This window comes from Balaenoptera borealis, assembly GCF_965194805.1.
Source record: "Balaenoptera borealis genome assembly, chromosome: 14".
NCBI classification, from domain to species: Eukaryota; Metazoa; Chordata; class Mammalia; order Artiodactyla; family Balaenopteridae; genus Balaenoptera; species Balaenoptera borealis.
The window spans coordinates 74,652,579-74,675,316 of NC_138875.1; the positions used below are offsets into that span (position 1 = coordinate 74,652,579).

Below are 22,738 nucleotides of genomic sequence, written 5' to 3' on the forward strand. Positions count from 1 at the left end.
AGGCGCTCCCCACAATCCTTTGCGGTGCTTCAAGGTGGCGGCGCCAGGGCGCCATGAGCGATATGGAGAGCAGCAGCAGCAGCAGCGATGCGGAGGAGCTGGAGCGGTGCCGCGAGGCGGCGATTCCGGCCTGGGGCTTGGAGCAGCGCCCGAGGGGCCCGGAGAAGCCAAGAGTCGGTAAGGGACTATGTTCGGGGAGTCTGGCCGAAGGGCGCAGGATCTTCCCCTGCGGCCTGAGAGGATGGATGGTGGGGAGGGAGTCCCTGGAATTCGACTTCTTTCCCCGAGGAGGCTCCAGGGTCTGGGTGGGGTTCAGAGTCAAAGCGCGGACAAGTTCAGCAGGGAGGGTTGTTCCATTATCCCCGTCAGAAAAACCAAAGCACCTGAATGTCTCTTGACTTTGCTTCCCTGGGTCCATCCTAGCTGTCGCACCCTGGGCAGCCCACCACCTGTCCGAGGTGAATGCGACCCTTACTGGATTTTCGCATCCAGGCTTTCCCCGCCTCCAACACTTTCTCACTCCCTGGGGCTGCCAGCGAGCTGTGTCCTACACGTCTCTCTGACCGTGACTCCCTAGTGCCCTGGGAATAAATCCAAATCCCCATAACTTAAGGGTCCCTAATCCCGGACAGAATCCAGAGGGTCCGTGAATCTGAATGGGAAAAATATTTCATCTTTACCTTCATTAATCTCTGTTTGAAATTTAGCATCTCTTTCCATCATGCATGTGAACAACAAGCCACAGTAGTTTTGGTAATACCTGTTAACTTTGTCTTAACAAAAGTCACAGATTTTCAAATCCCATTACAGTCTTTGCAGATATATCAAAAATATTTTATTCACAGTAAAATGTTGAAAAAAATCATTTCCACTCATCCCTGCTTTAAAATTACAGTAATTTTTAGACCCATCAGTAGATCTTATACATTAATTAAGAAGCACATATATTAATAATATCCCAAATTTGGCTTTTTACTATTAATGATAACTGAATTTCAGTATCATTGGTTTTCTTTGTAATCCTATGTGTTACATTTTTTGCATCTAAAACATTCTGAGAAGGGATCCAGGCTTTACCAGACTGCCAGAGCAGGCCGTGGCAAAGAACCCCTGCTTTTGTTGAGAAGGACTTACAAGCCCTTTGGTAATCTATTTTTTTGCCTTCCTGCCATACTGCACACTTCCCGTAGGTAGGCTCCAGACCATACTGTGCCCTCTCATCTGTGGGCACCATAACTCTGCAGTTTTCTCTTCATTTTCTATAGGCAGAAATGCCTTTCCATCCCCATCACTTACTGGCAGTAAGAAATTTGGGCAAGGTACTTAAATCTCACTGTACTTAAATTTCCTCATCTGTAAAGTGGGGGTAATGGTAGTACCTACCCCGTAAGGTTGAGAAGGAACTGAGATGATGTATCTGCAGTGCTTGGCGCATATTAAAGGCCCAATAAATAGCAGCAATTATGTGATCGGTCTCTCTTCGTGGACTGCTTTCCCCCTCCTGTCTGACTCCCACTCATCCTTTAATACTACAGCTGAGACACCATCTCTTCGGGAAAGCTGGGTTACACGCCTTCTCTCCACCATCATCATACTTTGTGTGATTCCCTTCGTATATAATGCTTTCCTTTCTTCTACAATTGCCTCTTTATTTATCCTGTCTTTTTTCCTTTCATCCCCTGCATCCCCAGCACCTAGAGTCAACTCTGGCCTGTACTTGATCCACAAATATTTATTGAGCGAGAGGTTACATGATGTGAACTTCACGAGGGCTGGTATCCCTTCACCATGGTATCCCCAGGGCCTACACAGTGGTCAGGAAAATAGTTCTTAAATAAATGAACTTGCTGGAAAGGCACCTCTAATGAGTGGAGGCTGAGACCCCAGCCAGACTCTGAGTCCAGTGATCAATATAACTGAGCCCCCTTCTTCTCTCTCTTCCACAGCACTTAGCACACAGCCAAGCACATAGTAGGCACTCAATAAATGCTGGAATCAAATTACACTTGCTTGTTCAGCATAGTGGTTAAGGGGGGACCTTTGGAGCCAGATGGCCTGTGTCCTCATCCCAACTCTGTCGCTTATTAGCTGTTTGACCCTGGCTAAGCTATTTTACATCTCCTTGCCTCAGTTTCCTCTTCTGCAAAATGGGGATAATGGTAACCCCCACCCCCCACCCCATGGGGTCATTGGAAAGATTCAATGAGTGATACATGTAAATCACATAAAATAGTGCTTGACACACAACTGATGCTATAGTCGTTTCCTCTATAAATGCTTTGGTGTTCGTTATTTTCACAGGTGCTGCAAATACTCAGTTGCCAACCACCCAACCGAGCCTCAGGTACTGTGCACTTTGGGTTCACGTTTCATGCATTCATTCATTGATATTGCTCCCCTGCTGTGTGCCAGAGGCTATTAGACCCTGGGATGTCAGTGCGAACCAGACACATGTGTTCCCCGCCCTCATGGGGGCAGCTTCTGAGCTGGCAGGAAGTGAGGTCCTTTTCGTGTGTGTTGTAGGCACAAGGTGGATGAGCACGAACAAGACGGCAACGAGCTGCAGACCACCCCTGAATTCCGAGCCCATGTAGCTAAGATGCTGGGAGCCCTGCTGGACAGGTAACCTGCCCTTATTCATTAATACGAAGAGTAAGGGCTCCCATGGCCTGGAAGCTCAGCGTGTGTAAGTCGACATCGCGGCAAGCACGTGGCATCTGTCACATCATCGCTTTTCATAATCACCCTACCACGGAGGTCCTGTCGTTGTCCTTCTCTAGATGTGGCAACAGGCTCCCCTCTGTGAGAGGACGCATTTGCTTGAAGTCACAGGGAGGGAGGAGCAGAGTGGCTTTGACTCCAAAGGCCCTGCTCTTAACCACTGTGGAATCCTGCTACCACGAGAGGAAGAGGGGAACCCGAGCTCATTCCCACTGCAAGAGGGCAAGGGACCAACTGTATTCCTATTTCTTGGGTGCTTTCTGTATGCCAGGCACTGTGAGAATACAATCTGTAAAGATCCAGGTCAGCATTCCCAAAATAGGTGCCCAGAAATGTGAGTCCAGAGTGTGGCTCTTGACAAAAGGGGTCCAACAGCAAAGAGGTGGAGAAACGCTGCACTCTGCATACCCCCATGCCTGGGAGATTTAGATTCCTAATAGTGTATTCAAGGTCCTGAGAAGTCCTGCAGTAAAGAGACCTGTGTAACTTTGTTTAGCCCAGCATCTTGCGAATTCATTTGGCCACAGTGCCGCTGTTCCATGGATGACTGATAGTGTGTCATGGGACGTGTTCCAGGATAGGCTGGTCTACATCCATCCCCACTTGACAGAGCCCTAGCAGGGTTTTTGTTGTTGTTCTTTTTTAATATTTATTTATTTATTTGGTGGCACCGGGTCTTAGTTGCCACTCCAGGGCTCCTTAGTTGTGACATGCAAACTCTTAGTTGCAGCATGCATGTGGGATCTAGTTCCCTGATCAGGGATCGAACCCGGGCCCCCTGCATTGGGAACGTGGCGTCTTATCCACTGTGCCACCAGTGAAGTCCCCAACCTAGCAGGTTTTGAAAAGGAGATTGAGGGTGTTCAGGCCATAGTCCTGCAATTTGAAGTAGTCATTGAAAAAGGACAAATAAGCCTTCCCAAAGTGCACACCAGCTGCTCCTCCCAGACAGAATGTTGGGCCAGGCCTCAGCAGCCTGCACCCCCATGGCGTTAGTGCCAGTCCCCCAACCTGGGAATGTGTTAAACATGTTTAGGAAGGTCAGTTAGCATCTCACCCCACGGGAGCGGTTTTTCTCCATGACAGTTCGGCTTCAGGGTGACCAGGGCCTGCCTGGCGTTGCAGTGATCCACAATGGATGCTTCCCTAGGTGGACATCCAGCAGGATGCGGGTTACACGCGGTCAGGATATTCCCTGCAGCGTTCCCATATTTCTCTCCAAAGAAACGATACTCCAGTTGGTCCCTTGTGTTAGATCAGGGTTTCTCATCTTGGCACTATGGACGTTTTGGACTGGATCGCCCGTGGTTGTGCGGGGCTATACCGTGCACGTAGGATGGTTCGCTGCATCCTTGGCCTCTACCCATGAGATCCTAGTAGTGTCTCTCCACCAGCCGTGACAACCAACTGTGTCTCCAGACATTGCCTGGTGTCCCCTGCGGACCGACGTTGAACCACTGGGTTAGATACTACCCGGGTCAGGGGCGGCGCCCAGTTGGGCCAGACCGCGTCTCCGCTCCCTCTCCCCAGACCCCAGACCGCGTCCCGCACAGGACTTCGGGGAGGCCTCTGGCGCCTACAGAAGGCAGTTAGGAGAAGCACCCAGTGCATTGCTGTGTTCGCTGCGAGGATGTTGCTGAGAGCGTCGGTCTCTGCGGTGCGAGGTGACTGCCCCACCAGCATTCCCCCAAGACCTGCTTCCTGGTCTCGTCAGTTCTCCCCGCTCTCTCTGTGCTTCTAGAGAAAGGGGGTCCTGTGAAGCTCATTGCTTATCTCGACAACAGTAATCGTCTTCAGCATCGTCGTAGCTGCTGTTTACTGAGCACTGGCTTGCAGCCAGGCTCTGTGCTCAGGGCTTGGTACCCACTGTCTCATTTAATTCTTGTGGCAGCCCTCGGAGGCGGGGACTCTTATCACTCGCAGTGTAGAGACAGGTAACACAGGCTCAGAGAGATGAAGTCCCTTGTTAGTAAGTGACAAAATCAGGATTCAAAACCCAGGTCTGAAGTCTGAAAAAGGTCGGTGGGTTGTAGCAAAGTCAGTTTCCCAGTTGTGATAATGGACCCTAGTTACACACAGTGTCACCAGAGGGAGAAATGGGGTGGGGGGGAGTCCGTGGATCTCCCCGTATTATTTCTTGGTACTGTATGTCAATCTACAATGAGCTCAAGTTTTTAAAAATTTAAAAATGAAAAAAAAACAAACAACAAAAAAAACAGGTCTGCCCTGCTCTAGGAGCTGACCTCTGAACTGTTTTTTGCTAGACTGGTCATATTTCCCTTTTCGTGCTTGCTGCCAGGAAGTTCACAACGAAATGTGTACCCTCTGTCTAGCAAGTGTGTAGGGCTTCCTGGCCACACTTCTGGCTCTTTCTGTCCTTCCTGCTCTTGTTTTCTCTTTGCCTTATTTGAAATTGCACTCATTTTGTTGTACTGTATCTTCAAAACTTCTTCAGCACTTTCTGGAATAAAGTAGGGTTTAAACCAGTGAGGCACCGCAGTTTGAGCTGGCACTATGGACATTTGCATCCCCATCAGGCCGGGGTGCTCTCCGCCTTTGCACTTAGTATCGCGTTACCCTACCCCCTCCACTTAAAGGGAGAAAAGCAAGTTTTAATTAAAAAGAATTTTCGTTGTTACCCAGAATCTCATCTTAAATCCACCCTCTCTTCGCTTAGCTCCATTACCATCTCAGAAGTAGTGAAGGAGCCAAGAAAGGCTGAGGTACCGAGAGGCGTCCTGGAGGATGATGGTGAGCAGTTATACTTTCCTTTATCAAGCACCTCCCGTGAGTCTGGAGCTGGGAAATACATTTTTGGCATTTTATCTTCTTTCATCCCTGCAGCCCCTGTGCGAGGCATGTATTATGGTGATCCTGTTCACAGGGGGGAGTCATGAGGGGACTGGGGCTCTGGGGAATGCAGACACTGGCCCGAGGTGACCCTAAGCAGGAGCGCCTAGCCACTGCACCCTGCAGCCTCTCCTGCATGAGTCTCTGTCCCCTGCCCAACTCATTAGCCACTCTGAGGGCTGCCTTAGGCGGGAGGCTCAGCTGCTGGCTCCCTGAAGCCTCTGAGGGCTTGCTGACTTGATTCGGCAGCCGGCATCCCCTCAAGCACCCCATCCTCTCGCCGCAGCAGGTAGCAAGTGAGCCTCTCATCCTACGAGGCACCGTTTTGTAGTTAGGAGCGATGCCCGCTGGACTGGGAGCTCCTTGAGGGCAGAGACGGGGCAGCCTCGGCCCCTGGGGTGCCCCTGGCGGTGCTGACTCCGCCCCTGTGGGTTGCAGGCTTCCGCCTTTTCTTCACGTCCATCCCTGGAGGCCCTGAGAAGGAAGCTGCTCCCCAGCCCCGCCGGAAACGGTTGCCTTCCAGCTCCAGGTAAGATGGGACACCCATTCCTCAAGTTCCCTCGTTGTTGCCTGTGTTCTGTCTTGGCTAGTCCCCCCTGCCCCCCAAATAGCCAGGCCAACTCCAGTCAGGTCCAGGCCCAGAAGGAGCCCTGCAGTAGCTGAAAAAATAGTACCTCAGTGGAAGGGGGAAGAGTTTCCACTGGGCGTTGGCTTTGGATGTTTACTGCTTTTCCAGCACCCATCTTGTGCTGGACACTGCACTCCTGGGACATCCCTGTGAGGCCTGGGCTCTGTTAAGATCCCCGTTTTATAGATGAAGACACTGAGGGTCAGAGAGGTTAAGTCGCAATATGAGGTCACACAGCCAGGAAGCAGAGAAGCCAGTATTGGAACCCAGCTCTGCCTCACTGCCAAGCCCGAGTTCTCCAACCGCCACCCTCTGTCCGTGGCCTCTCTCTGGTGGCTTGGACTGAGGGAGTGAGAGGCGGCTTTGGGGCCCCGTCCCGACTCCAGCTGACCTGGCCTGCACTCCCGTTGCAGCAGCGAGGACGGTGACGAGGAGTTGCAGCGCTGCCGGGAGGCGGCTGTGTCAGCCTCTGACATCGTCCAGGAGTCCGCCATCCACGGCCCTGGCAACGTGGAGAAAAAAGCAAAGAAGAAGAAAAGGAAGTGGAAAAAGAAAGCCAAGGAGGACAGCACCAACCTTGCCCCCGTGGCCACCACTGCAAGCAAGGCCGCATCTGGGGAGCAAGGAAGGGAGTCCACCGGGCTCAATGGAGACCAGGCGCCGTTTGGGACCAAAAAGAAGAAAAGGAAGAAAAAGGCAAAGAGGGCCAGTGAGGCCTCCCCATCCCCACCAGCAAAGAGCGCGGCAGCCGTGCCTGCAAACTGAGCCCCGCCTGTGAGCACGGGGCCCAGCTCGGGCACCTGCCGGGGACAAGGCATGTCCAAGCCCCGCCTCCCTCTCCAAGTGCAAGGACTTGGCTAGCAAGTCTAGACTTCGCCCATGACTGGGGCTGGCCCAAGGGTCGGGGCAAAGCGGTTGTGGGGTGAGCAAGGCCTGCCCTTCTGTGCTCCCACTGGGGCTGGGGCAGACCCGTGGTACCAGAACATTCTGTGGTCTCAGGAAGAAGGAGGAGCCTCCCAGTTATTGAAGGCTGATGGCCAAGTGGTAGAGCTTCCACCTCCTCAGCCTGGTGTGGGAGACGACCTGAAGAAAACGAGGGAGGGGGTCTCCGAGATGCCAAGCCCCAGGAGGAGTTTTGTGCGTCCCCCCTCCAAGCCACACAGACCTGATATAACACTGTCTGGAAAAGAAGGAGAGAGATCCCTGCCTCCACCTGGTTTTCCAGAATTTTCTTTCTTCACATTGTGAATACGCCATGCATGATCATGTCTCTGAGCCAACCAGATAATTGAAAATAAATTGTCGAGGGACCCAGAATGTAACAGAGGGATTTGGGTGCTACCCTCGTGTCCGTGCTGAATCCTGGTGAGCCACTGTAAGTAAGCATCACACAGGAGGGGTCCTGCCTGCACCCCCAGAAGTGTTCCACTGCCCCAGCGTCAAGACTTCAGGAAGTGTCACAGCACTCGTCGCCTGGGGGATTCATGGACCCATGTATCCTGCAAGAAGGAGCAGAAGTTCAAGGTGAAGGTGAAGTGCTGGCTTCGTTGCCTGGCCTTGGAGATTCGGCAAAGCAAGGAAGACAGAGGTGGGATGTGAGAGCGTGTGTGCCGGCCCCATCCCTCCTTGGGCTCCTGGTCCCCTTCCACCCCCCTCTGCCTGCCCAATCCCATCTGGGCGATGTGTGGACAAGCAAGACGTTTCAACATGTTCCTCATTTACTTTACTAAAAGTTAAATAAATGTACAGGCTCGCCCTTAGCCGGCTGCAAGCTGCAGGGGATGCCAGTTCTCCCCTGGCTCCTTCCTCAATCCAGGATGGAGGCAGTCCACTGGGGCTGGGTTATCTGCAGCAGCCCCAGGGAGATGAGCCCTGCGTTGGCACGGCTCCCTTGTCCCTCAGGACCTCAACCTCCCCGGGGTGGTGGGCTGTGATCGCCTTCCCTCAGCCAGCTGGGCTCCAAGCTTCCAGGCGGCAACCTCTTCTCTGGTCTCGCCTCTCTTCTCCCTCTGGGCCCCTCAGCTCTGCCAGCTGCCCTGGCCTTACCGCCTTCTGAGCTCAGCAGCTTCTCCCCCAAAGCAGGGAAGGGTCTGCTGCCCCACGACCTTGACTTGGCACCAGGCACAGAGTCACGAGTCTCCCATAGGAGCAGGGACAACACCTAGGCCTGCGGGGGTGGGGGCTTTCCAGTAGAGGCGAGATGCCAGGCTGGCATCAGAAGGTGTGATGCACAGGGGGACAGATGTCCAAGAAAACGGGAGATCATGGCGGCCGGGGAGAGGGATGGCTCAGGACGAGGGAAGCTGGAGAGGCCTGCTTGCCCCAGGCCCTGGCACAGAGGAGCCACTCAGGCGATGCTTATGTGATGGGGGACAGGTGGGTCCAAATGGGTGTGCGGGTTAAAAGCAGGAAGGGGGGCTGGGTGGAGTGGCCTGATTGGGGCACAGGTGACAGCATGGGGCCACGTTGACCTATGACCTCTCTCCCAGCTGCACAGCCTGGTGTCCTGAGAAGTGTGGCCTCTCCACAGGCCCGGCCTGGGGGTACCAGAGTCCAGGGCTGCCCCCTTCTGTTCCAAGTGACAAGATTTACCCTGAGCAGCAGGGACAGTCCCTCCCGAGTCCCACCAGGAGCAGGCTCTGCTTCCCAGCTCTGCACGGTTCCCTCTCGTGCACTGAAGCAGCCCTCCTCGGGTTGGGGCGCCTCAGAACCCCCCCCCCCTTTTCTGAGGGGAACAGGGTGGGGACTGAGGCACAGTTTTCCAGGGAAGAGCAGCAGCCTGGGGGCAGTGAAAGTTTTGCAGGCTCAGATGTCTTGGTCACCCCTCCAGCAGTCTGTGTAGGCTCCAGGGCCCATCCCCTGGGAGGCCGTGTCCATGGTTACTGGGAGGAAGAGGCCATCTGCGTGGAGATGAAGGTCTCAATGACGCTGTGGTTGGACGGCAGCAGATGGCCATGGCCGTTGGTGGAGTCGGAGCTCTGGTACAACACCAGGCTGCTGGAGGACACTGCAGAGGCAGAGGAGGCGGCTGGCTTCCTGCCATGCCCGTCCCGACCCCTCCCCACCCACCATCCCTAAGGGGTACTCGGGATGGGAAAGTGGCACCTCGCCACCTCCTAAATCTCAGCAGGTGACCGGACCCCAGAGTCACACCTCTGCCCTCGGGCCTTATTAACCCCCAGCTAGGCTCCAGGGCCACGAGGCAGTGGTCTTCCCAGCACATTTTAGTGGGAACATCACAGAAGCGCTGGTGAGCTGGCTTCGTGGTTAGTTTTATGCGTCAGCTCGGCTGCCTTTTAGTACCCAGTCATTGAGCCAAACCCTAATGCAGGCGTGGCTGTGCAGGTATTTTGTAGATGTGGTTAACACCTACGCAGTTGACGTTAAGTAAGGGAGAGTTCCCTTGATAATGTGGGTGGCCCTCATCCAATCAGTTGAAGGCCTCAAGAGCAAAGGCTGTGGTTTCCCAGAGGAGACTGCAGCGTCACTTCCTACCCTGCAGCTCTCAGACTCACCAGCCCTCACAGTCGTATCAGCCAATTCCTTATATATATGTGCGTGTGTGTGTATTCCTATTGGTTCTGCGTCTCAGGAGAACCCTGACTGATTCAGATGGTTAAGAGCATGGATGGGCTTTGAGTTTGGACCTGGGTTCAGGTCCTGGCCCCACTACCTAGTGGCTGTTGGAAGCACCGCCAAGTCCCTCTCCTCCTTGAGTGCTTTCTCATCTGTAAAACGGGGATGCCGACACACACCTCATGGGTAGAGCACAGAGCCTGGACCGTGGAGCCCTCAGTGACTGTCCCTGCAGCCACCAGCGCTGGGCGGAGGATGCTGAGGCTCACACTTAGCAAGCGGCTGCCCTGGGTCTCAGAGCCCAGCAGCCTGACTCCAGAGTGCCTGCTCTTCACCCTGACGTTGTGGGCTGCAGACTCAGGTCTTCAGGGAATGGAAATGTGTGGGTTGGGTGGGACGTGGTGGGCTGGAGAGCCCACACTGTGGTTGCCACGGGGCAACACGAGTCCTTCCGACTTTCGAAGAGGAGCCAGAAGTCTATGAAAGCTCTTAATTTTTAGCTGTTGGCAATGAATTCAAAAAAATGCTAAACCCTGAGCTAAAGCAACACATCCATGAGTCACTTCTGGTCCCCAGCAAGCCCAGTTCTCGCCTCCTGATTACCCCCTACCACCTCTTCCGGTTATCTTTTTCCTCAACTGAGTTAATAGATGTTCCTGTGAGACAGGCCCATTTCCTGTGGTTTCACACCCCCCTCGGCTCACTTCAGGGGAGCACAGGTGCCCCCTCGCATTTATCCCCTCCCTGCCCCCCGTCTGCTGCTCACGTCTTCCTCCCCAGCTATGGGGACAGCAGGGGGGCGGCAGGGAAAGGCCACTCACCGGTGGGGCTGGCGCTGAGCCGATGGGTGGGCTGCAGGTGCTGGATGCCAGCAGGGTCCTGGCTGGGGATGTGGATGGTGGCGGCCTGGGACGCTGGTGTGTGAAGCCCGGACTCACTGGAGGCCTCAGCGTCTGAGGTGAAGACCTGGCAGAAGGGCAGCTCTTGAGCCGCCAGGGTGTGCGCTGGGGCAGGACCCAGGGAGGGGCCGGGGCAGGCCTGGGCCTTACCTGCTTGGTGGGTGTGAGGCTGGCCAGGGCGCTCAGGTTGGTGGTGTCGGTGATGAGCATGGTCTGCGGAAGCAGGCCCGTGTGGGTGTACTGGGCCACCTCGGGCTTGTGGCTGTAGAGGGCTGGCCGGGAGGGAGGGAGGAGAGAGGACACAGACTTGGCACCTGGGCTGGGCTGAACCCCTCCCAGGAGGGCCTCAAGGTGGGGGGCTCCGGGGAAATGGGGCGTGGGCCTGGTGAGCAGCCCAGTGGGGCAGTGTCTGGGGACTCAGGGCTGATTTCCCAAACTGGGGGCTCCAGATAGAGGGGTTGGACACTCTCCCCAACCACAGGGGCCTGCTCCGCCTGTCTCAGTGGAGAGGAGCCTGGGCGAGGCCGGGACCCCAAACCCAGCTCCTGCGGTCACCTCAAGAGGACAGGTGTGAAGGGCAACGGGAGCATAGGTGCTGTTAAGGCACTACGTACCGGCCTTGGAGGGAAAGGCCAGGGCTCCTGTTAGGGGGTGAGGAGGGGGCAGCATTTCTCCATCTCCAGGACCCCTCTCCACAGTGTAACCCAGAATTTCACCTGCAGTCCCCAGCCCCACAAATATACACACAGATGCCAGTAGAAAACAACGTAAATCACGTATTCTCACATGGACTCAGATGAAAACACAACCACTCACACACATAAATGGTGCCCTCAACCAAATACACAGATGTTCAGGTCCACAAGCCCTTATCCAAGAGTCCAAGTTCCAGAAAGGTCTGAAAGCCAACAGGTTTTTGTCTGGTTGGCACTAGAGCTCATTTGGTGGCAAAATCTGACCTGAACCTGATGTGAGGCTGAGTCTTTATTAACCCACTTCGTGGAATTCTACCTTTTGCTGCAGGAATCATGGTGTTTGATGACAGAGTGTTGCTCCAAGCCCTGCTGGGAGTGTTGTGTCATTCATGGTGTATGCTCCACATTACCTTTCTAAAAGCTGAGAAATACATATGGCCCCAAGGGCACACGTGGGTGTGCACACACAAACACCCACTCACACAAACCCATGTGCGTGCACATGCAGCCACACACTGAAACGTATTCCAGCCCACAGACGCTCATCTGAGCCCCCGCAGAGCCTCCGCCACAGAAGCACTCACGCTTGTATCAGACACACACACAGACCACAGCGTCTGCCATGCCGCCCCCTTCCCCTGGGCTCAACGACAGCCAGCCTCTCCCACCACCTCCCCCAGCAGGGGGGCCGAGGGGTGCTCACCATGGGGGCTCTGCAGCTGGGCCATGGTGGCCATGAAGGGGCTCTGGGCCACGTGGCTCTGCACGGAGGGCATGAGCGGCTGCTGGTAGGAAGGGTGCAGAGGCTGCGAGAACTGGACGGGCTGCAGGGTGGTCAGGCTGCTGCCCATGCTGTTGATGACCGGCACACTCTGCGCCTGCGTGGAGGCCAGGCCTGGAGCGGGAGCGGCAGGAGTCAGCCAGACCTCCTGCCGCCTCCATGGCCTCCTCAGGCCCAGCCCCGACCCCCAGGGGCACCATCTCTCCCTCCTGGAGCCAGTGGGGTGGAGGAGGGGACAAGGTAATCAGGAAAGAGCCTTGCACTAGGAACCTTCACTGAGTTACAGCCCTGGCAAGTTAACTCCCCCTCTGAGCTGCTAGCTCATCATAAGGGCAGGGGGTGTGTCAAACTAGGGTCCCTGGAGCCCTGCGCTTCCACAACAATGCAAAGGCCCTGGGGCTTAACTCTCTGTACCCGGCTCCCAGCAGCTCCCTGTCTGTCTTATATATTGAGTTTCTGCCTAATAGTTCTGAATAAAGTTTTTCTGGGCTTTTTAAAAAAAAAACTAAAACCTAAAACCTAGAAAACTTCAGTCCTCCTTGCTCTGCTCTGTTTTCCCATAGCTGTTTTACCTTTATAAGGTACTCTATAACTTACGTATTGGATTGGCCAAAAAGTTTGTTCGGGGTTTTCTGTAAGATGTTAGGACAAACCTGAACGAACTTTTTGGCCAACCCATATTCTGCTTATTGTCTGCCTCCCCACTTGGGTGGCTGAGATTTGGCGCTGTTTGGTCCACTTGTGTATCACTGGTGGAGCACGGAGTGGGCACTCAATAAATACATGAAGGAATGAGTCCCAGTGGCTCTCCCTGCTCCTGGATTCTGTGGGAGACCCGGGAGCCCCTCCCCCAGATGCCCCCGTCCACCCCACCAGCTTACCAATGACCAGGGTGGAGGCGCCCGTGTTGGTGAACGTGGGGCCCAGGGAGGCAGGCTCACCAGGCCCTATGGCCATGACCCCGGGAAGCGAGGCCATGATGAGGTTCTGGGGCTGCTGGCTGAGGCCCGGGGATGTCTGCTCCAAGCTGTGCAGTGCTGTCAGGGTGCTGACCGGGGGCAGCGGGCCCCCAGTGGCTGAGACCTTGAAGGGGAAGCCGAACTGAGTCAGGTGGGGTCCCACCCTACCTCCCTGGGGACTGCTCCAGAATCTCCCAGCCAAGGGGAGATTGGCGGGGGTGGGGGGGATGGGGCAGGACACTCACCAATTTGGCTTCTGTGCTCAGCAGACTGTGACTGGGCTCCAGACCAGTGGGGGACACTTGATGCAGGGGTGCAGACACTGTCACCAAGGGACCACCACTGCTTGAGGGCACTTCTGCCCCCTCACTGCTTGCAGGCTGTCCGTAGCGCACTCCTGGAGCGGGAGCAGTGTCCAGCCTCAGCACCCCGCTTCCCTGCCCGCCTCCATGGCCCCCATCATTCCAAACTGCATTGGTTTGCGCAGACCCCTCACCCCATCCCTATGCAGCCAGCAGACTTTGCTTGAGTGTCCACTTCCTGCCAGGCCCTGTGCTGGTTGCTTCCAACTCCTTGAACACAAGGGCCACGTTTTATTAGCTCTGTGGCCCTCACTGCCCAGGGCTATACCTGACGTGAAGTAGGTGCTCAGTAAAAGACAACTGAGCCAGGGACTTTCCTGGTGGTCCAGGGGTTAAGACTCTACGCTCCCACTGCAGGGGGCACGGGGTTTGATCCCTGGTCGGGGTAAGATCCCGCATGCCGTGCGGTGCAGTGTGGCCAAAAAAAAAAGACAACTGAGCCAAACTGAATTGACGGTAGTGAAATTAAACCACAGCAAACTGAGTTGAATAGAATGAACTGGAATTAGTTGAATGAAACTGAGTATCATTGAATCAAACCAGAAATGAATTGAGATTGATTGAGTCGAATTGGATTGGAACTGAACTGATACAAAATTAACTGAATTTCCTTGAAATACATTTAGTTAAACTGAATCAACTGGGAATTGGATTGGATCAAACTATTCCAAATTTAAATGAACTAAATTAGATTATAATGAGTTGAACTGAATTGAGTTGAATTGAACTGAGCTGAAATGAATTGAGTTGGTTTGATCTGGAATGAGTTGAAGTAACTGAAATCAAATGAGGGTGGAGTGAATGGAGCGGATGGAATGGAGTACAGTGGGCAAAGTTGAGTGGTCAATGGAATGGAGAGGGGTGGAGTGGATAGAGCAGTGCAAATAGAGTGGAGTTGGAGCCGTAAGGAAGTGCTAAGAGGTTTGGGTGGCTGCTGCCACTGGGGTGGTGCTCCCCAACTCTCCCACCCACCCCCATATTCTCTGTACCCACCATCCCAATCCCCCTGCCCACGTGGCACTCACCGTGGACCTTACCGGGGGAGAGGGCCGGTGGGGGCAGGCCAGGGGAGCCGTGGGCAGGCAGCGCAGGGCCTGGGCCTGGCCCTGGTGGCGGCCCGCTGTACGTGTCCATGGCCAGCTTGTGCCGAAAGGCTTCTTCCTTGCGCCGATTGGCAAACCAGTTGTAGACGCGCACCTCTGTGACGAGGTTGGAGCCCAGCCCCTGCGCCTGTGATGGTGACACCCCCCTCTGGATGCACTCCGCCCTGCAGAAATGGCCACTCATGAGCCTCTGGATCAGGCACAGAAGAACCCTCCCTTGGGGCTGGGGGGAGGGTTCTGAGAAGTAGGGCTCTACCTGAGTATTTGCTGAGGCTGGCAGACCTGGGTTCCGAGCCCAGTCTGCTGTGCAACCTTGAGCAAGTGACTTAGCCTCTCAATCTCTTCAGTTATAGAGTGAGCCCAGTAAGTGTAGGGTTGTAGTGAGGATGAGTGAGACGAGCAGCCACTCAAGGGCTGCTTGGGTCAGTGGGGGGTGGGTGCCAGGAATGGAGCTAGGTGTCAGACACTGAACAGGAGCTGAGAACTCCTGGGCCAACAGCAGGAGCTCTCAAAACCTGGGGAGCCTCCCTCAGGACCCAGAGCCCCCCTCGCCTTCCCCCAGCCCAGACCAAACCAGCCCTGCTGACCACCAGCCATTCTACCTGTTACACTCCTCCACCAGCGCCTCCCGCTCCTCCTTGCTGGGGTTCTTCTGCCTCTCGTAGGCCTGGAACAGGATCTGCTGGGATGCTGGGCCCCATTTGAAACGGTTTCTCCGACCCTTCTTGGTTGGTAGCTCATCGCCCGTGGGCTCTTCAATCAGCCCACCCTGCCCTGCGTGGGTGAACTCTGTGGGCACAGAGAGCCATTAGCAAGACACTGGCCAATCCCACCTTCCAGCATTGGTTCACCATGCTGGAATTGGTTCACCTAACCATGCCTCTGGTTCTTTCTCATTCCTAGGATGCTGAGCCAGAGGAGCTTACAGCTAGAACTTAGAAATCATCTAATCCAGTGATGACAGACACATAGCACACACACCACCCCTTTCCTAACCTGTGTCCAAGGCAGACATCACTAATCAACCCCTGCATACTTTGCTACTGGGCCAAGATATAATCTCACAGTCTTCAATACAAGGCTCCAGGTAAGCATTAAGCATTTGTTCACATTTGACACATATGCCGTCCCATTTTATAGATGAGGTAGCTGAGGATCAGGGAGGTTAAATATTTTTCCAGGGTCACACAGTAGAGCAGAAACTTGAACTGTATCTCCTGAGTAGATTCCGCGCTATTTTCAACATTCCAGACTTGAAAATCAAGCTTAAAGTATAAGAATTAGCCAGGAGAGAAGAGACCCAGGCACTTTCTCAGCTGGTTCTTTGGTAGGAGGCCAGTTAATGGCGCCTCCAAATAACAGAACAGCTAGCAGCCCTTCAAAGAGCAGGGGAAATATGTATATAGCCAGTATATACATACAGTACCCCTGGAAGGTTACGTATGAGACTGGGAATGCCAGTGGCTGCCTTAGGAGAAGGACACCTAATTTTTATTGTAAAATCTTTACTTTCTTCTATTTTTTTTTTAATTAAGTGTGTATTACCTTGAAAACCTGGATAATTGTAAAAGAAACATCAAAAACATTTTTTTTTTACACTTAGGCTCAAAAGTGTGGAAGTGCACTTGGGATTTTGTGGGGTATGAGGCCCGGGTAGTGAAACCCACCATCCCCGGAATAATAGTGCACCTAGCTCTTCCCAGGTTTGCAGTGGAGGATTCCCTAAGCACGCACCTCACCTCTGAGCCTTTACTCCTGCTGTTCCTTCTGCCTGAAACCCCATCCCTGCATCTTCATGGGTCAAAATTCAACTCACACTTTAAGACTTAGTTGAAAGATCATACTTCTAGTTGATCCTTCCTGATGCCCCTGCCTCCCTGAGGAAGAGATTATTCTCTCCTCCTCCACCAGCTCAACACTTGGAAACACTGTCTGTAGTGCCCTGCCCTGGGCCTGGCGCACGGTGAGTGCTCCATAAACACTAGCTTTTGTTGTTGGCGTTATCACATTTTAATACTTGTCTCACCGAATCATGATGATTTGTTCTCCTGCTTCCCCTCTACACAGGGAGCTCTTGGAAGGCAGGGGCCCAGTTCACCCACCCAAAGAGGATGCCCAAGACCAACCCTCCTCCCCTCCCCCAGAGCGCCTTGCGCAGAACAGCTGTCACATGCTGGCTGAATCCTCCCGACTTCCTCTCAGTCTGCCTGTCCGAGGAATGGGGTGGGAGTCTTCCAGCTCCCACCCTCGAGCTGCAGGTAGTCCCGGGCCCTGCTGGGAAGACAGGGCTGCAGTCGGTTATTACTTACGCTGGGCCACCTCTCGCTGCTTGCGGACGTACCAGGTGTACAGGGCAGCTCGCTTCTGCGTCTTCATGGGGGTGCCCTTGTTGAGGTGCTGGGACAGGTGGGATTGGTTGAGGCCGGTGGTGTCGACCACCTCCCGCTGCGGGATGTTGTGCTGCTGCAGGTAGGACTTGACCATCTTAGCCACACGCCATGGGTCCTCCCTGGGGTGGGGGGGGCGGGGGCGCAAGGACAGGCTGCTCAGCCCAGGGTGGGTGCTGGGAGCCCTGTCCACCCGGGGGGTGAGGATGGTAGATGGAAGCAGGCGTGGAGCCCAGGAGCCTGTACCTAGACTCAGAGACAGGAGATAAAGGCACTCATGCCAGGACACAAGGACATGGGGACAGAGACTTGCAGACACATGCACATGGCAGACGTGGACACAGGCCCCAACCAGTCCCACACAGACATAGGAACAGATAAAGTTTTCGAAACACGGACACACAGAAACGTGGACACAGATGTAGACAAAAACAGACCCCCTGGGAGCTGCCCAAGCCAGATGGGGAGGGTACTCATCTTTGTGCCTCCTTTAAAGATTTCCCCCGCCATTCTACCTAGAAATGTTATTTGTGGCTGTGTCTTAACCACTGTGAGAGACTATAAACACCTGGAGGGCAGGAACTGTCTGGTTCTCGGCACCCAAAATAGGCCTGGCATAGAGTCTGCCCTTGGTGAATGCATGAATGAATGAGTGGATGTGTGTATGTATGTATGGATGGGTGGGTAATGGGATGGTCAATGGATTGATGGTGGATGGTGGGTGAGAGGATGGATGGATGGATGGATGAATGGGATGGTTGATGGGTAGATGTTAGATGGATGGGTGGATGGGTGGGTGGATGGATGGATAGATGAGAGAGATCTACCGGAAAAAAATTTGGGTCTGAAAACAAGGAGAGAAACATGATTCTCCCACTTTACATCCAGGGCCACTGAGGCTCAGAGCACTGTGTCACTTGTATCTCTTGTCCAAGGTCACAGGGCCAGCCCAGTAGAGTCCCACCCCAGCTGAAAGGATTTGGTTCTAAGTCAGCCTGTCAGATAAAAATCACATAGCATCAAAACGCCTCCTGAAAATCTGCACTAAACCCTAGATGGTGGCGCGGCCAGTCTCCCCACAGCACTGAGACGGGTGGCTAATTTCTCAACAGAGTCCCAGGTGAAGGGGTTAGGGGCTGGCATCCCAAGGCCTTGTAAGAAAAATGAGCGTGTCTGAGCATGGAATCGCACTCTGTGGGCTCAGTTCTCTCACTCGAGGGATTCAAGGGGACCTGAGGCCACCTGTGGCTCAATCTCCTGTTCTCTGCTCACTGTGGGGAATGGAACGGGTCAGGTTGCCTGTACGATATAAATTCTTCTCTCTCCCTCTTCTGCTCTGTCTCAACCCTCCTCTCTTCCCTTCATCCTCTCCTGAGCTTCTATTACAACCATGTGTCAGATACAACAGTGCTGAAACAGGCAGAGCTGGGATTTAAACCCAGGTCTGTGCGATCCCAAGCCTGTGTTCCCACAGCCTTGATGCAGCAGTTTGCTTCTAGAATTGAGGCATATGTGACAAATGGCGTGTGTAGGAAGTGATTCATCTCCATGTCGTTTGCCACAGCCAAAGATTGGAAACAACCTAAGCGTTCAGCAAAAGGATGCTGATTAACCAAATTGCAGTGCCTCTGTACAATGCAGCCATGAAAACCCACTGAGAAAGCTCTGTACAAGCCCAGATGGAACAGTTTGTGTGATAGGTCTACTGTGCTATGTGTGTAAAATTTTAAGTGGGATAAAAGAAGATTTCTACGTATTTGTTTTGTTCACATGAAATACCAGAAGTATACGGAATGAACTGGAGTCACTGATTGGATGCTGGGGACAGGGTGAGAGGGGAGGGTTTTCTCTGTTACTCTTCTGTACTTCATAAATTATGTATCAATAATATAGTATCATATAATATACTACATATGCATATATAATGTTTAAAAGTGAATTGTGAAAAAAAAAAAGAAAAGAAGCCCCCCAGTGCTCTGAAGCCCACCCCACACTGCCTTCTCCCCTGGCCCTTCTCTCTTTCCTCAAAGAACCAGCCTCGCCTGTGTCCTTGACAATGCCCTTCCAAGACATGAGGGCACAGAGCCTTTCATCCACTTTGGCCCTCTGACTTCCTCCTTTTTTAATCAGCAGTTCCCATACAGGCAGGGAGGAATGGAAGGTGGGGACAGATATAGTTAATCAGCAGTCGGTCCAGCAAAGTCCCATTTGTGTAGAAATGATAGCTGTGAGAATTCATGCTTCTTGAGTATTTATGGTGAGCCAGGTAAGGACTGGTCATTTAAATCTTAGAATAACCCTAGGAAGTATGCCCATTTCACAGGTGAGAAGATTGAGGCTCAGAAAGGTGAACACTTGTCCAAGGTAACTTCGCTGGGACTCAAGAATATTTCACTTTCCTGAACCCCGCAACCTCTCCCCAAGCCCTATCTCCCTGCTTTCCTAGGAGCTTCTCCTCCCCACCTCCCCCGTTCCCCGGGTGCCAGTCAGAGCTGGGAGGGAAGGGCAGGACAAAGTCCAGCCTTGTGCTCCGTGGCAAACATGTTTATCTGACTCCAGGGCTGGGCTGCCCGATGGCCTCCCTCCTCCCCCAACTGCAGTCATCACCCTCCTGAGAGATCCTCCCTCCCTCTGTCTCTTCTCCAGAGAGAAGGAGCCCAGTCTTCCTTCAACAGGGCCTCTCCTGGCTCAAACTAAAGATTTACTGTCTGTCTCTGTCCTTCTGACCCCATGTGTCTCTATCTGTCTCTGTTTCTCTCACTCTCTCTCCTTCTGTCTCTGTGTCTCTCTGTTTTCTGCTCTCTTTCTCTCCCCCCACCCCACCCCGCCCCACAGTCTCCAAGAACATGGCTCTTTTCCGGACATTTTCCCCAACGCAGAACTAAGAGGCCAGGTCTCCAGGCATCTCCTGCTTTCACTCTAATGGGTTTGAGAGTCGAACCAACCTGGGTTCAAATCCCACCACTGTGACCTCGCGCCCAATGTGCACATGGCCCGCATCTCCCCTGTAACACAGCGGCAAATTCACCCCTGCCTCCCTGTTCTCTGTTGGGAGAACTGAATGAGTTTCTAATAGGAGTGAAATGCTGAGGACAGGGCCAGGCACACAGTAAGTGCTCAGTAAGTGGAACAATATTGTTACCATCAGCAGCAGCAGCAGCGACCTAGTCCTGGGACCTCCAGCCCCACAGCAGAGGGAAGAGGGCCCAGGAAAGGTGAAGGTCTGCCCACATCCCTCCTCCTCTTGCCTCCTGTCAGTTCTAGGGTCAATCAGAGGTTCGAGGCTTTGGGCCTCTTGCTCCCTGGCCCGTGGGGTTTCAGTGGGTCCAAGGCTGCAGAGCTGGGAGACCAGCCTGAAGGCCACTCATCCGGAGGGGGAGCTGAGTTCTCAGTGTGAATCCCAGCTCTGCCACTCACTCTCCGGGTGGCCCTGGGAAGTTTCTTAACTTCTGTGTGCCTCAGTTTCCTCAGCTGTAATAGGGAGCTAATAATATTTAATAGGCTGTCAGGAGGAGAAAACAAGCTTAATGCACTTGTAAGCGCTTCGTGAGCCCTCGAGCACTACGCAGAAGTGGTCGATGGTGACATTAACAGCAAGAATGACCCAGGAGGGTAAAGAGGGAGATAAATGTATCAAGGACAGGCATGCGACCTCAGGGTGCTGTGCAAAGTGTGGGATTAGGAGGACCTGGGTCCAAGTCCTGGCCTTACTGCTTTGTAAGAGTTACTTTGTGCAGGTCACTTTGCCTCTCTGAGCTTTAGTTTGCTCATCTGTAAAATGGGACCACTGATAATAGCAACTGTTCGTTGCACTCACATGCTTACCCTGTGGGTAAGCGTTATGATCAACTCTGCCTTGCAGAGAACACTGGGACTCAGAAAAGTGAAATTGCCTGCCTGAGCAGAGCTGGGGTTCAAGCCCAGGCAGGCTGGCCTCAGTTAGGGATGTCAGATTGCCCCACCTTGGCCACTGTCTTCCTGGGTCTCAGTGCCTTGGTGCTGCCCAGTGGAGAGGACCAGAGACCCTCAAGATTGAGTCTGAGCTGCTCAGGGACAGGAGGGCCCAGGAGGACACTGAGGAAGGAGCCCTGGGAACATGTTACTCCCTTGGCCATTGCAGCAGACATCCCCAGGGCTCAGAGAAGCCTAGTCCCTCGTTCATTCATGCTGTGTGTCAGCACTGGGCTGGATATCAGGGGTCTGAGTGGTGAACAAGCCTCTGGGAGAGCTTCTGTTGTCATAGCAGGAGATAGAAAACAGACAAATAAGGTAATAAGTAATGATAAGTTTCAGGGGAAAGTCAATGAAAGTAGTGGAAGAGGGAGTGACTGTGGTGGAATTTGAGCAAAACGAGAAGGAATTGACCGTGGGAAGATCTGGAAAGAGGGTTTCGGGGAGAAGTTACAACACATGCAAAGGCCCTGAGGTGGGAATCAGCAAAGTGTAGTGTAACTGGAGGAAAGTGAGGGAGGGAGAGAGGTCCCTCAGGAAGAGATCAGGGAATCAGGGCAGGGAGTTTGAATTTTACTCATTGTCCAGGTAGGGAAACAGAGGCAGGAGGAGAAGAGACTTGCCCGAGGTCACTCTTGGTCACACTTGGCTTCCACGGGAAGCCCTGCCTCTTCACCATCCTTTCCAGCCTCAACCTCCCCCACTGGCCAGGCCTTCATGGGGGTCCCCCACCCCTCTGCAGCCTGTGCCCTGAGGCTCGAGGCCCCACTTATTCCCCTCGGGGCGTTTTCAGATCCCTTTTGTTACCTGAACAATAAGTAACCCAGGTAGTTAGTTATAAACCCCGCAGGAACAAGGAGCTGGTTGATAATTTATAGCAACATCTCAAATTTAAATGGAAAGTAAATAGCATGCTGTTAGCATTAAAGAAAACCCAATCGGGGCGGGAGGCAAGCACTCCAGCTTCCTCGCAGCTTGGGGCGCCTCGCTCTCTCCCCAGCCCATTCTCCCAGCTGCGTGTCAGCCCCTCTCCCCTCCCGGCTCCTCCGCTCCACTCTGCTTCTCCAGGCCTCTCTCTCCATCTCCCCTGACGCCCTGTCTCTTCCTCCATGTCTCCCCTCTCTCCCTCAGTTTCCAGGTCTCTGCTGGTCCCCAGGGAGCACTTTGACCCCTGCTTCCTGCTCGAGTGCTGTGGATCAAGCCTTTCCCTCCACCCATCATCCCACCAAAGGGGCTGCTGATCAAGAGGCCCCACCCAGCCAGGTAAGGCCTTTGGCACTCCCTGCCCCCAGTCCCCCCCGAAAGCCCCCAGTCCCATCTGGGGCCCTGAGCAGGTCTGGCCCTGCCCCACCCTTGTCCGAGTTGCCCTCGCCCTGGGTCTGGAGATGCCAGACTCTTTGCCCCTCCCCTGCAACGCGGCAGGGCCCTTTGCCCTCCTCTTCCTGCCAAGTCAGGGGGCCCTGGCTACTCCCCTGCCCCCTGCCCAGGCCCTCACAAGGCCTGGCAGGCCCTGAGAGCTCCCTGAGGCAGGGATCCAGCCCTCCCCAACCCCAAGCTGGGATCAGGACCTTGGACAGAAAAGAGGTGGTCTTTGGGACTCTTCCTCAGAACCCCCAGCCACCCCCCAGCTGGCCCCTGGACCCGGTCATGGTGATTGAGGACACCGAAGAGAGTGGGTGTGGAGCCCCAGCTGGGTGGCCTTAGTCCAGCTCCGCCCCCCCTCTGAGCCTCAGTTCCCTCATCTGCGAAGCAGTTGTCCCCAGGTGCCTCCAGAGTTCATCTCAACACTACCCGAAATGATACCTATGAAACCTCAGCACGTGCCC

At 54.0% G+C, this 22,738-nt stretch overlaps 2 protein-coding genes across 5 annotated transcripts in view; one reads left to right on the forward strand and one right to left on the reverse strand.

Annotated features, from left to right (window-relative positions):
• On the forward strand, positions 1-7,959 carry LOC309610939 (protein CUSTOS). Of its 2 annotated transcripts, XM_082354530.1 has the most exons (6): positions 29-177; positions 2,302-2,344; positions 2,524-2,622; positions 5,399-5,472; positions 6,010-6,100; positions 6,613-7,959. In XM_082354530.1, exons 1-6 carry the CDS (start codon positions 54-56, stop codon positions 6,962-6,964), a joined length of 783 nt encoding a protein of 260 aa, XP_082210656.1. In that variant the 5' UTR covers positions 29-53; the 3' UTR covers positions 6,965-7,959. The 2 variants fall into 2 exon arrangements, with proteins under 2 accessions (XP_082210655.1, XP_082210656.1); XM_082354529.1 differs by lacking the exon at positions 2,524-2,622 and having other exon boundaries at positions 1-177.
• The window catches only part of HNF1A (HNF1 homeobox A), a 25,416-nt gene continuing 10,585 nt past the window's right edge, over positions 7,908-22,738 (reverse strand). The window contains exons 2-10 of one of the 3 annotated variants that reach the window (XM_082354483.1): positions 16,884-17,083; positions 15,177-15,363; positions 14,497-14,738; positions 13,355-13,506; positions 13,032-13,233; positions 12,073-12,264; positions 10,825-10,946; positions 10,597-10,741; positions 7,908-9,206 (exon numbers count right to left, since the gene is read on the reverse strand). In XM_082354483.1, coding sequence (XP_082210609.1) covers positions 9,079-9,206; positions 10,597-10,741; positions 10,825-10,946; positions 12,073-12,264; positions 13,032-13,233; positions 13,355-13,506; positions 14,497-14,738; positions 15,177-15,363; positions 16,884-17,083 — 1,570 coding nt within the window. In that variant the 3' untranslated portion in view covers positions 7,908-9,078. Of the gene's footprint in view, positions 10,947-12,072; positions 12,265-13,031; positions 13,234-13,354; positions 13,507-14,496; positions 14,739-15,176; positions 15,364-16,883; positions 17,084-22,738 lie in introns of all 3 variants that reach the window. The other 2 variants (XM_082354481.1, XM_082354482.1) reach the window with 2 other exon arrangements.

What these genes read in the sequence shown, in the direction of transcription:
- LOC309610939 (XM_082354530.1), top strand. Translation starts at nt 54, where the DNA reads ATGAGCGATATGGAGAGCAGCAGCAGCAGCAGCGATGCGGAGGAGCTG. An exon ending in ACCACCCAACCGAGCCTCAG is followed by an intron (nt 2,345 to 2,523) that starts GTACTGTGCACT and finishes TGTGTGTTGTAG; the next exon opens with GCACAAGGTGGATGAGCACG. An exon ending in CTGGGAGCCCTGCTGGACAG is followed by an intron (nt 2,623 to 5,398) that starts GTAACCTGCCCT and finishes CTCTTCGCTTAG; the next exon opens with CTCCATTACCATCTCAGAAG.